Consider the following 13,935-nt stretch of genomic DNA (forward strand, 5'->3'; position numbering starts at 1 on the left):
ATCATGTCAACCCATGACCACTACAAGCCCTTAGTCAACAAACGAGACTCACATATGGTTACAAAGAAAAGTATTTCTTTAAGAAATAATATTAATTATTTATTCAAAATTATTCAAAAATCATCTCACATATAAATTGTAATATTAATTTTATTTGGTTAAATTCGATTAATTGAATTACCTGATAATTTGATTCGCTCAAATACGATTCGATTAAAGAGTTCAATTCGATCAGTTCAATTATGAGATGAGATTAATTGAAAAAAAAATTGGTTAATTCGATTGATTGGCCGAATCGACTAATTGTACACCCCTAGTCTCCGTCCTCTCCACCAACACCTTACTTGAAAATTTTTCATTCCTACCATCCATCCATGTTAGGATGAACTCCACCCTCCATCCTAATTAAAATAGTTATCACATGCTTTGAAGGCCTTTGACACAAAAGTACCTTTCCATGTTTTGAAATTAGATTTGAACAAGAATAATAATTTGACCACAAAAATTCATCCAAGATGAGATTTAAGTTTCTTGCATAAAAGTTTGGTAACAAGTCGCATCGAAATCTTTTAGCCAAAATTTATTTATCTAATTAAAACTCTCAAAATTAATAGTCTTATGAGTTTTTAAAGGTACATAAAAATTAAATTTTAAAATTTAAATAATATTAAATAAAATAATATTATTTTTGAAAAAACATTGCAAAACACTACGGCCATGTTCAAATCAAAGAAAGTCAGAAAATAGAAAAGATCATGCTTTACGTTTTTTTATTACTATTTTTATAGTATTATAAATTAAAATAGTGAAGGTTTATAATTATGGATGCTTTTACGTCCAAATCAAGGAATCGTCATGCATGACGTTAACATTTCCACATCACGGATTGTACACAGGATCCTTCCATGGAATTGGAGAAAATAAATCTAATTTTTGGGCCCCTATTTGAGATAATAAATATTTTATACTGAATTTATTTGAGAGATTAACTATTTAATTTAGGACAAAAAATATTAATCTCTCTCATCAAATTTTACAAAAAATAATAATCTATATTGAAATTTTAAAATTTTCAAATACCTTTATTTAAATTTTAAGAATTTTATAAACCTTCATTTAGGTTCGTTAAAAATACATAAATTCTTATTTTTATTTTACATAAAAAAAATTTAAAGAGAAAATTTGTATTATTTTGACAAATCTCATAAGAAAAGATTTGTGATATTTTTGAAACTACAAGTTAAATTTTTATCATTATATCAAATCTTACACTCTTATAGTTCCATAGATTGATTTAAGTGATATGTACTTTAAGTTTCTCGTGACTTCCATATCATACTTACCATTCGTGCATTCTAAATTATGATCTTGTCACAAATTCAGTTGTACATGTCAAATATTAAATGATTGATTATTATCCAAATAGAATTAGACTCATAAAATCAACAATGCATAATATTTTTTAAATTTCATGAGAGATTTGTGACATTTTTTAAATTATAATTTAAATTTTTATCATTATATAGGTGAATCTATTTTTTCATGCTACTAAAAAAATTATGTATAAAGGTTATTGACCATCAATTTAAAATAAAATTTTAAATATTTATAATAAATTAAAAATATAAGCACAACTCACAATTGTTAAATAAAGAAAGAGTGATTGCTCTCAAATTTTAGTTTTTTATTTCATAAAAGAAATTATCTTTTATTTTTTATTACATTTTAAAAGTTTAAACTCACTCAAGACTGCAAAAAACAAATACGGTCAGGAGCTTCGATGCTCCCATTCAACCACAAGTGCCGGCCACTAGCCGGCGTCAAAAGCAGCGGCCAGTGGCCACCTTTTATTGCGGCGTTGGATGCTTCTCTCCGCCGGGTCGAGGGTTCCCTCCGCCCTCCATTCTATAAATACCCGTCGCATATCGATCAACCATTCATTCAATCTCAGCAACCGAAAGAGGGAGATTACGAGAGACAATCAGCGACAGAGAGAGATCAAAATGGGTTACACAAAGGTGCAGGGACAAGATGCGGAAGAGGAGAAGAGCATTGTTCCTCTTCTTAGTCCATACAAGATGGGGAAATTCAATCTTTCTCATAGGTATCTTCATTTTATCCCTAATTCATTTTAACATAGAAGGGTAGGAGTCACCTGCAATTTTTAACATAATCCCCAAGAATTTAAACTAGGAATCCAAGAAATGCAACATGGATCATGGATTCATCCAGCATAACTTGGTATGGAACATTTAATCCTAGCTACCCAAAACGATAAAGTTCTGGATCTTGGTCCAAGCTACCCTCCCTTCCATGGTAATGCAAAAGGAACTTCTAGAATTCTAGTGTGCGTAGTTTTTGAGCGCTGCTCTCTATTAAATAAGAGGGACTGAAACTTGCCATATGTTTGTTTTAACTGGTAATTTTGTCTGTGTTTCTCCTTTAATCGTGATTAAATTGTCATTCTTAACTGCAATATCCATGGCTAGCAGCCGGCAAACAAGCTAATTTTCCTTTCATGGGTGGCGGTGGCATACTTGTTGAATATTGTGTGTGACACTGCGACTTTCAATACTTAATACTATGTTATGCTGACATTAAAGGCCACTACTTACCTTATTCTCTGTTATAATTCTTAAGGCCATGCATTTTTAGTTCTTCTAGTTTCCTAATTTCTCTTTTTGTATTGTTTTTCAGAATTGTTTTGGCTCCATTAACCAGACAGAGATCCTTCAACAATGTGCCTCAGCCGCATGCCATCTTATATTACTCTCAGAGAACCACCAAAGGAGGTCTTCTCATAGCTGAAGCCACTGGAATTTCTGATACTGCTCAAGGGTAATTGTGGCAATAGCTTTTTCCTCAATTGAGTTTCATTATAGAATTCATTTCTTGGACAATTTTTTAAACTTCTTGTTCATTATAATATATAGTTATCCAGATACCCCTGGTATATGGACAAAGGAGCAAGTTGAAGCGTGGAAACCCATTGTAGATGCTGTTCATGCCAAAGGTGGTATTTTCTTTTGTCAGATTTGGCACACGGGAAGGGTTTCAAATGAAGGTATGTTCTCGACTTACTACCTGCTCTCTCCCTTCTTGTTTATCATAGGGTACTAGCTAGTTACTAAGCCCTCCTTTAAGATTTTGTATCTCATATCTTTTAAATTCTCATTGAGTGACTAGAGCATAAATTGTGGTGGAATTAGTCCATGTGTCTAGAGGAACAAAAAACTTCCATGAGAAAAACTTTCCTACTCCTAAAAAATCCTAGAATTTACTAAATTATGATCTGAGTCACCTGACTACGTATACTAGTAAAATAGTGTGAAATACAAAAATACAACAATATCCAAAAAAGCCCTGGCACCTCATTCTTGAATTTAAAGCCTCACTTCTTAAACTGCAGCACCTAAGAGGCTTCTTTTTTACTTGGTAAACTGTCTCTGCATACCAAATGGTTTCATCCTCAGTGCCTTGTTAGAATGCCATTATTGTCATTGTAGCTTGTAAGAAGTCATCAATCTCCGCTTGTATGTTCTGTTGATCTATAAGAGGTCATCTACCATGATTATTTGGTGTGACAATTTTGTGACACGGAAAAAAAATTCCATTACTACTTATATCATCTGTGTTGGAGACCTCACGTACTTGACCCGTACGCACATAGAAAGCATGGATTGTGGAGATAAGAGGGCTGTTATCCATGACTAATCCAATGACAATTGCTTTCGTTTTAATATATGTATAAGTGTGCTATGTCTTCGATATTTATGAAGAAACTTTTTTCCTGGTGTGGGCTAATGAATTCTCATCTGTTTTATAAAATAAAGTACTTAAAATTTACCAAATGTAAGGCCTTCTATATGTTTGATACTATAAATAAATATATTTGCCTTATAACCGTATACAGGTTTTCAGCCAAATGGGCAAGCTCCAATCTCTAGCACGGACAAGCCATTGACGCCTCAACTTAGTGCTAATGCTCTTGATGTTGAACAATTCTCACCTCCACGGCGGCTAAAGACGGAGGAAATCCTTCAAATTGTCAATGATTTTAGGCTTGCTGCAAGGAACGCTATGGAAGCTGGTAATTCCTCATGAGCTAAATATTTTATCTTTGCAAAAAAGATTAAGTTGGTTTTAATTTAAGCATTGTAGGTTGTATTTGATTTGCTAAATGCATAGGAGATGAAAAAAAGTTTCCTGAAAAAAAAAAATTTATTCAAACTAATACCAAATTTGTTTTATGAAACAAATTAGTAAAAAATTATTAATAGTTGTACTCCTGCTTTAATGTTCATCTCGTAAATGGGAAGATTTTCTTTTCCTCTGTTTGTAGTGAAAACACAAGAAAGGGAAGTCATTGATCTAGGTAATCCTTGATTTGAACAATTAAGCTTGATTGGCTTTCAAAACTGAAGGGGAAAAAATTGAAGGTTTCTACATTTACTTATCGAAGGGCCCTGAAAGCATACACTTCAGCTATGTGAAAAAAATATATGTATAATTTATCTTGAATTGAACTCAATCTATGGGTAGTTTCTTCGATAAATTAGTTGAATGCTTTTAGCATTATGATGCTTAATTCATTTTTAATATGGTAGGAACAAATCTTATTGAACGAACTCTGCATATAATATCCCGTGGAAATAAAATGGCTCCCCTATGGTCACAGCTTTTGAAGGAATATTTTTTTATCGTTCAAAGTTGATGGCATTGCTAAACTTGATGGTATAGGAGTAGTTTTGAATTTTTTGAAATGATGTCATTCCAAATTTCTATAATTGCTATTGTTGTATACTTGTACTAAGTATTGACCCATTTGCGCTAATTGCATGTTTGGTTTATAGAAGTGGAATGAAATCATGTGGAATGGAATTGAATTTATCACTGGAATTATTCATTTTCTGCATTCAAATTTTCATTCCATACCATTCCTACCCCATTCCATTCAGCAAACCAAACATGACGTAAAGGATCATTCCCAACTACTGAATTCCATGGTTGTACAAAATGCAATGTGAAGGTTGATTCAACAAAATATTGGGAGCTGGGAAGGAAGTGATCCTTGCTAACAGTTGCAGTGCATCACTTGGGTCATTTCAATATTGTTACTCTTACAATTGAAGTAGAATCATGATAAGCCGACAAATCAATCTTGTTCTGCAAGAATGGCTCAATGAATTTTCATAAGCCATGGCTTGAACCTATTTTTTTGGTAATTCTAAGCATGGGCTAAGGTTGCTGGCCACTTCTTTTTTTCCTCTCTACAATGATGCTTATTTGATGTATAGGTTTTGATGGAGTGGAGATTCATGGAGCTCATGGCTACCTAATTGACCAGTTTCTTAAAGACCAAGTCAATGACCGAACTGACCAATATGGCGGATCTTTGGAAAATCGTTGCCGATTTGCTCTAGAAGTAGTCGAAGCAGTTGTTAATGAGGTAGGACCAGATAGAGTTGGGATAAGGCTCTCTCCCTTTGCAGACTATATGGAATCAGGAGACTCAAATCCTAGAGCTCTAGGCCTTCATATGGTTGAATCCTTGAACAAATATGGAATTCTGTACTGCCACATGGTTGAGCCCAGGATGAAAACACTAGGAGAAAAAAGTGAAAACCCTGAAAGCCTTCTACCCATGAGAGAGGCTTTCAAGGGTACTTTCATTTCGGCGGGTGGCTATGGCAGGGAAGATGGGAACAATGCAGTGGCTACGAACCGTACTGATCTCGTCGCTTTTGGGCGTCTGTTCTTGGCAAACCCAGATTTGCCTAGGAGATTTCAGCTCAATGCTCGTCTCAACAAGTACAATAGGGACACTTTCTACACGCCGGAACCTGTGATTGGTTACACTGATTATCCATTTCTTGAAACTTCTGCTTAAAGGAGAGGAAAATAATAAATAAAAAAGAAATAAGTAAATAAAAGTTCTGGCATATGAGCTTTAGCACATGCTATGAGTGGTGCCATGAGTCGCTAATCCTATGTTATTGATAGTGAAGGTAGAGTTGCATACGGGATGTTGGATGGGAATGGAGCGAGTGGAACCAGATGGAAAATGGGCTCACATGTGGCTGTTAATTGGGAAATACATATGACCATATAATTATCGAAATTTTTGAATCTGTTGAATTCCTCGACTTCCTCATCATTTTTATCTGTAGGCCAACTCCAATATCCATCTTGAAATTTTTCAAGAGGTCATTATATTGTACTTTGATTGTTAAATGAAAGATATCTTAGAAATAAACAAAGTGCATTGATATTGTGCTTGCTGACAAGCTTTTCTTCATGCTTTGCAGATTACCTTTTTAGAGTTTTGGATACATAAATTTTGCATTGTTTTTTATTGATACTTAAAAGACTTCCAAGCATCTGCAAATTTACATAGTATTTGGGGAAAGCCCATTCTTTAGATGTAAGAAGAGGAGACATCTGAATTTGGCTCAGCATCTCAATGAATCAAAGGCGTTATTTGTTCATGGCTGCAAATGCATGCCTTGCTACAATTGAACACAAGGAGCGACCATTTGAGGAAGCACAGCATTGTTGGCTGCACCAAATAGGGCTTAGGAAGACTTCAGCCTAGTCTGGCCTCTCTTAGCTTCCGGTACAAGTAGGTTTGGCATATGAATAGGTCTACTTACCTCTCACTAACGAAGTGTTTGGTGAATTACAACACCCAATTGAAAGTTTATCTCCCTCTCACTATCCACTCTACCATTAAAATAAATAATAAAGGTCAAATTAAATAATTATTTTTTATTTTTTGCCTCACGAGTCACGTTAAATTATATTTTTTTATTTATAACTATTAAATAAATATAAGCAAGAAAAACATTATTTACATTAACTATCTTTTAGTTCTACCAAACAATTTCACATTAGATAATTAAAACTAAAATTAACATGTATTCATATATTAGATTCTATAATTTAAAATTTGAAATATTAGCACGAACATTAGCTACACTCCCTTAGAAAAAAAGGATATGCTTGCTCGAAGAAAGAGAGAGGGGGGAAGGTATAAGAAAAAAAGTAAAGGTCGAGTTGATAATTAATTTTCTCAGACAGTCAAGGCCGAGTTGATAATTAATTTAATCATCTAAAAGTAAGGGGACATTTTGGTATGATTTTTGTTTTTTGTTTTGCTATCATTTGTGTATGCTAAAAAAAAAAAAAAAATTATGACAGTCATTTATTTATGTTGTTAATTTTTTTTTAGTTGTTTGTTTTCAATTTCATTTTTAAAAATTTATTTAATGGTTTTCAATTTTTTGGCAAATTGTTATTAGAATATTTTGATATGCAAAACTAAAATTTGTGGACAAAATCATTCATTTTATAATAATTTTTAATTAAAACTCAAAGAAAATAACCATGAGAATTTAAACTATAATTAATCTAAAAATGTCCATAAAATATCTATAATTTTAAAAAAATAATAAAATCTATTTAAAATATAGTTTTACTATTTTGTTTCTAGTTTTAGTTTTGTTTATGTTTTTCAATTTCATAATTTTTGATAGTGATGTTAAATAGTCCCAAAACAAGAAAAAAAATTACTTAATTTGGGCATTCTAATTTGAAAAGTATCATAAAATTCAAGGGTACATTTTTTTTGCTCCAAAAAGTATAGATAAATGGGTCCATAATTAATTTTAATTTGTGAAATAGTAAAAAAAGAACTTCTATATGTGCGTGAGAGAGAGAAAGAACCTAAAAAATCAACAAGTTGCGCAACGATGTTGCTGTCATATGACTTATTTATCATAATTTCATAACTAATTTATATAAAATGTGAAAACAAGTGAAAAATAAATATTTTTTCAAGAATGTAATGAACAAGAGACATAAATTGAAAACTTTCAACATTTTATAAATTAATAATAGAGATTTTAATATGTGATGCCACAAAATATGATCAATAAAGATGAGAACATGTCAATATTTACTTCTCGTTTTGTACCTGTATCCAAATGCACCATATTTTAGAGCCCAATTCAACCATAGGAAATCAAATATGAAACTTCCAAAGTCATCGTATTTAGTGGTGAGCATAATTCGGGGAAAATTGAATTAACCGAATTAACTGACCAAAATTGGCCGGTTCGGTTCGGTTAAAAAAATCGGTTCGGTCGGTTCGGTTATGCTTTCCAATATTTTGATGAATCGGGTTCGTTTTGGTGAATAGAAAACATTAATTCGGTTAATCGATTAACCGATTTAATAATTAATTAAATTTTAAATTTAAATTAGTAAATGAAAATTCGGTTATTCTATTCCCTCTCAGTCTCACACTCTCACTGTTCTCAGAACTTAGAAGTCAGAAGGTCCTCATTGCCTCTCTCTCGCTCACCCGAGCTCAGTCCTCCGCAGTTCGCACCACCATCTTCACGCGGTGCCATCACCTGCGCCCATCGCCATCGTTGTCGCCGACCATTGTCACCAGCACATAAGCTCCCTCTCATTCTCATTTTTCTTCTTTTGCAGTCTCGTGCACAGAGCAGTTCATTGAGAACCACTCCCAGCTCCTCCTCACCGGCATCAAGCTTGCCCGAGCCCAATCCTCTCCCTAACCAACCACCTCACCTCCACATCAGTCTCTCCACTTCTCAGTTCTCCGGTTCTCCCTCTTCGCAAATCACCTCTTCTTGGCTTCGCCTGAGCCCCTCTTCCAGTCTTCCCAGTTCATGACCCGTCCCGATCTCGAATCCCTCTTCAATTGGCTCTTCCCTCGCGTGGGCATGGTGACGGATCTTCACTTAGTGACTCAAGACTTTGAGGCTTCGACCTTCCCCTCCTTCACTCGTTTCAGTTTGGATACACTAGTACACCTTCTCCCCTTCCCAGTTCCCTCGTTTCACGGTTAAAATCGGTTAACTGAATTACCTAAAAAAAAAATTCAGTTGGGTTCAGTTCGATGAGGCCCAATGATTTGGTCGGTTCGGTTAACAGTATTCTTTAATCGAAATTTTCGATTAATTTGGTTAATTAACCGAATTTGGCAGAACCAACCATTTGCTCACCCCTAATCGTATTTGTCAAAATATGGAAAAATATACAAGTGTTTAGTTCACGCAAGGTCATGTTCAAAATTTTTTATTTATGAAATAGGTACAACATAAGAAACTAAAGAAGCTTGTCCATCAAATGACCATGACCCCAACCTCTTTACCTAAAAAATGAGTGATGTCATTTTTTGAATTATTCCACATGTAAACAAACCCGTATTACTTCTTATTAAGTAATTGAGATTATTTAGGACCCATCTAACCTAACCCTAATTAAAAAACCATGCTAGTAGATTGACTCTAATAACATAGTACCACAAAAGCATTAGCCTCCAAGCAATATTGAATAGTCATGGATAAATTACACAAGTCCCACATTACTTGTTGAATTTTAAACTGTGACAATTAATCTAATCCTTCAAATTTCATAATTAGGACTATTCAAATCCTTCTTTGGAGACCACATCAAAACCAAAAGTGAAACTTTCAATATCAACTAGCACATTCATATCTTTGCAATAAACAAAATACACAAAAATAAGGCCAACGTTGCTAATCACTTTCCTCACCGCCTTACCCAATTGATTATTCCCAATATATATATATATATATATATATATATATATATATATATATATATATTTAGTTTGTGCCTTTAGGCACATGGGTTGATCATAAAAACTTGAAATTTTACAAATAAAAATCACTTAATTTGGACATTTTAATTTGAAAATTGTCATAAAATTCAAGCACATTTAAAAAAAAATTGACACCAAATAATAAATATGATTATAATTTATACTGACCTGTAAAAGTGCTAAAAAAAGAACCAGCAAGAAAGAGAGAGAGAGAGAGAGAGAGAGAGAGAGAGAGAGAGAGAGAGGCCAAGAGAAACATCAACAATTGTCCAATATTGCTATCACATAACTTATTTACCTATACTTTCAAAACTTTAGTCATTATAAAAGGTTAAAATATGTGAAAAATAAATAATTTTTTAAGAAAATAGTCACTAATAATGTAGATTGAAAATATTTACTGTTTACTTAATCACTAGTAGAAATTCAACATGTGAAATCATAAAATTTTTTTTATTTTTTTTTTAAATAGATACAGATTAACACTTGTCGTTACCCATTTTGGACTTGAATTTGGATAATAAGTAAGTCATATGATCCTTCAAAGTGTATACTTTTTTTATTCTTCTAGGTAGATGCCCACCTCCCTTTCCTCCAAAATAAATAATGTCATTATGTCATGGATGATGTCTTCATAGCATGAATGATATCATTTATTTAGTTATTAAATTCATCGAGTTTGGGAGTGTTGGGAAGGGGGTAAAAGAAAACAAGAACTAGATGATAAACTTATTTTTTAGGATATATTAAAAAATTGTAAAATTTGTCGTATAATTTCCTTTTTATTATTTTTCACTTGATGCCTTAAAAATTGGCCCAATTGAGATACTTGAGAAAATTGGGTCAGTAGCCTATCAGCTAGCTTTACCACCATCTCTATCTAGGATTCATGACGTGTTTCATGTTTCTATGTTAAGGAAATACGTTCCCGATCCTTCCCATATCATTAGCTAGGCAAACTTGGAACTCATGGATGATCTAGCATATGAGGAAGCTCCAGTTTAGATCTTAGACAGAAAAGATCAAGAATTGCGCAATAAGAAGATAGAGTTGGTAAAAGTCTTGTGGAGAAATCACGCTATGGAAGAAGCTTTGTGGGAGCTTTAGATAGAAATATCCTCACTTGTTTAGTGAGTCATAACAATGATATATAATTAAAGTAATGGTAATTTTATTTTATTGAGTCCAGTGTAATTATAATATAATGTATAGGATAGGTAGTATTTTGGTTTTGGGGGAAATTTTCCTTTATATTTGTAATCTCCCAGAATTACCCATGTAACCACGGTATTTCTCCGCCATAAGTGAGGGCGGGTAATAAAATAAGTAGACCATTTTCTTTTACTGGATGATTGAGTGTGTAGATAGAGATAGAGATAGTAAATTTCGAGGACGAAATTTTATAAGGAGGGGAGAATGTAGTGACCCAAAGAATAATATTGTTTAAATAATAATGAGGGAGAGAAATGGAAACAGGAACAGAAGAAGGCCGTAGACTTCGTTGACGAACGATTGCATTTTGGAGAATATAATTTCAAGAATTTCTAGGGTTCATTGACGAATTTACTAAAGGACTCGTCGATGAGGTGATGTGTCTCGTCGACGAATATGGCCCTATAAATAGTGAAAACTCGAATTTTTAACACAATTTCAGTATTCTCTCTCTCCTATGGTCTCTTTCCCTTCTCTCTTCGATTTCAGCCCCGCCAGTCGCTGGATCGATGATCCGAAGCCACCACAATGCTCCTGATGAAGTTCTCTGCAAGTCTACCGGAGCGGATCGTTGGTGAAACGAAGTTCGATTTCATCCCAAATTCAGTGTAAGACCTTTTAGTCCATTTTGGCCTTATGACAGTTATAGGAAATGATGTAGGCGAAGAAATATTGATATTCTGTTCTACCAAATGTTGTTTTCAAGGTGTTGTGTAGGAGACCCTGCGGGGGTTAGGTCAGTTTACCATAGAGACTTTTTAGTAGTCAGGTAAGGGAAATATGTTATGCTAGGTTATTTGAGAATGTTTTCAGTATAAAATTATAAATGTTCCACCAGAGTATTGTTTACAACAGAGATTTATACAGTTTATCGAATATGATTAATATGTTTTAAAATTACTGTGTGGCTTGAGAATATGTACATAGTATAGAAACTAGCTTTACAGTATTGTTCAGATATGTGTTTTACAAAATATACAAATAGTGAATGTATTTTTCAGCAATTACAGAAATACCATAATTATACAATTTTGCAGTTGATTATATAGTTTTACAATACCATGACATACAGATTTATAGTTAATTACAGAAACACAGTTGATATAGATACAGTTTTCCACAACGTCATGGTTTATACAGTTACTACAAAATCATGGTAAAACAGATAGTTAAATATAGAGGTGTATTATATAGTATCAGACCCTGTTGGACCATACAGTTTACAGAGCACGGTACCGTAGTTACGTACAGTTTATAAAGTACAACCACCTATTCAGATAATACGTGGTATAAAGGTCGATCGCATAGAGCCCACGAGTGGACAGGCTCCCCATCAGCTATGGGTTGAGGAGGGCTGATCAGACTATGGAGTATAGTGATTTATTTCTAGTTGGCCAGTCAGGGTAAATCTCGCCTACGGGCCGTACAACCCTGTCATGAGGGGTTAAATCATGACACACAGTTATCCACATGGAAATTTACAGTTATTATTATGTTTATACAACTTTATAGAAACTAGAAAATATATACATATATTAGTAGTATTTTGAATAGAAACCTAAAGTACAGAAATGTTAAGCAACAGGAAAAAGATGAAGACTATATTTCTAGTATTGTGCTTTACAGATTTAGTGATACATGATTATATGAAAATAAATTTGCATATTATTGTAGCTCATTTGCCACACACTAGTAATAGCATATTTCGTCTTACTGAACTTTGGCTCATCCCAATGTTGAATTATTTTTCAAGTGAGCCAATTGGGCGAGCAGACCAAGCTCGCAGATAGAGAGGTCACAGTACTACCCTGTCAGAGAGAGTGAGTATATTTTTGAGAGTATTTTTGTATAACCCTCATCGGTTGAGGACATTGGGGGAACAGTTAAATATGTGTATTTTGGGAAACCTCTTAGCACTCTAGTATTGTATATAATTATATATGGATATATTTATTTGATTTCCGCTTCTTACTGCTTAGGTTAATGATTGGGTTCAATCCAATATAGTATCAGAGCATGTAGAATATCATAGTGTAAAAAAAAAAAACCTGAGTTAAATAGCAGGTCGTTACAAAACATTAATTTGGTTAACCAATTAACCGATTTAATAATTAATTAAATTTTAAATTTAAATTAGTAAATGAAAATCTGGTTATTCTCTTCCCTCCCAGTCTCACACTCTCACTGCTCTCAAAACTCGGAAGTTAAAAGGCCCTCATTGCCTCTCTCTCGCTCACCCGAGCTCAGTCCTCTGCAGTTTGCACCACCATCTTCACACGATGCCATCGCCTGCGCCCATCGCCATCGTTGTCGCCGGCCATCGTCACTAGCACACAAGCTCCCTCTCATTCTCATTTTTCTTCTCTTGCAGTCTCGCACACAGAGCAGTTGACCAAGAACCACCCCCAGCTCCTCCTCACCGGTGTCAAGCTTGCCCGAGCCCAATCGTCTCCCTATCCAACCGCCTCTTCTCCACATGAATCTCTCCACTTCTCAGTTCTTTGGTTCTTCCTCTTCGTGAATTGCCTCTTCCTGGCTTTGCAGCTTTGCCTGAGCCCCTCTTCCAGTCTTCCCAGTTCGTGACCCGTCCCAATCTCGAGTCCCTCTTTGATCGGCTCTTTCCTCGCATAGGCGTGGTGACGGATCTTCACTTAGTGACTCAGGACTTCGAGGCTTCGACCTTCCTCCCTTTCCTTCGTTTTAGTTTGGATACACTAGTACACCTTCCCCCCTTCCTAGTTCCCTCATTTCACGGTTAAAATTGGTTAACCGAGTTACTAGAAAAAGAAATTTGGTCGGGTTCGGTTCGGTGAGACCCAACGGTTTGGTCGGTTCGGTTAACAATATTCTTTAATCGAAATTTTTGGTTAATTAACCAAATTTGGCCAAACTGACCGTTTGCTCACCCCTAATCATATTTGTTAAAATATGGAAAAATAGACAAGTGTATAGTTAATGCAAGATCATGTTCAAATTTTTTTATTTATGCAATAGGTACGACATAAGAAACTAAAGAAGCTTGTCCATCAAATGACCATGACACCAACCTCTTTTCCTAAAAAATG

General features: G+C 34.2%; 1 protein-coding gene across 1 annotated transcript; it reads left to right on the plus strand.

The window, feature by feature from the left end:
• Positions 1-1,720: 1,720 nt before the first annotated feature.
• LOC131146571 (12-oxophytodienoate reductase 2-like) lies at positions 1,721-6,260 on the plus strand. Its single transcript, XM_058096240.1, has 5 exons — positions 1,721-2,104; positions 2,698-2,838; positions 2,934-3,064; positions 3,914-4,090; positions 5,298-6,260. Exons 1-5 carry the CDS (start codon positions 1,863-1,865, stop codon positions 5,888-5,890), a joined length of 1,284 nt encoding a protein of 427 aa, XP_057952223.1. The 5' UTR covers positions 1,721-1,862; the 3' UTR covers positions 5,891-6,260.
• Positions 6,261-13,935: the final 7,675 nt, after the last annotated feature.

This window comes from Malania oleifera, chromosome 13, assembly GCF_029873635.1.
Source record: "Malania oleifera isolate guangnan ecotype guangnan chromosome 13, ASM2987363v1, whole genome shotgun sequence".
NCBI lineage: Eukaryota > Viridiplantae > Streptophyta > Magnoliopsida > Santalales > Ximeniaceae > Malania > Malania oleifera.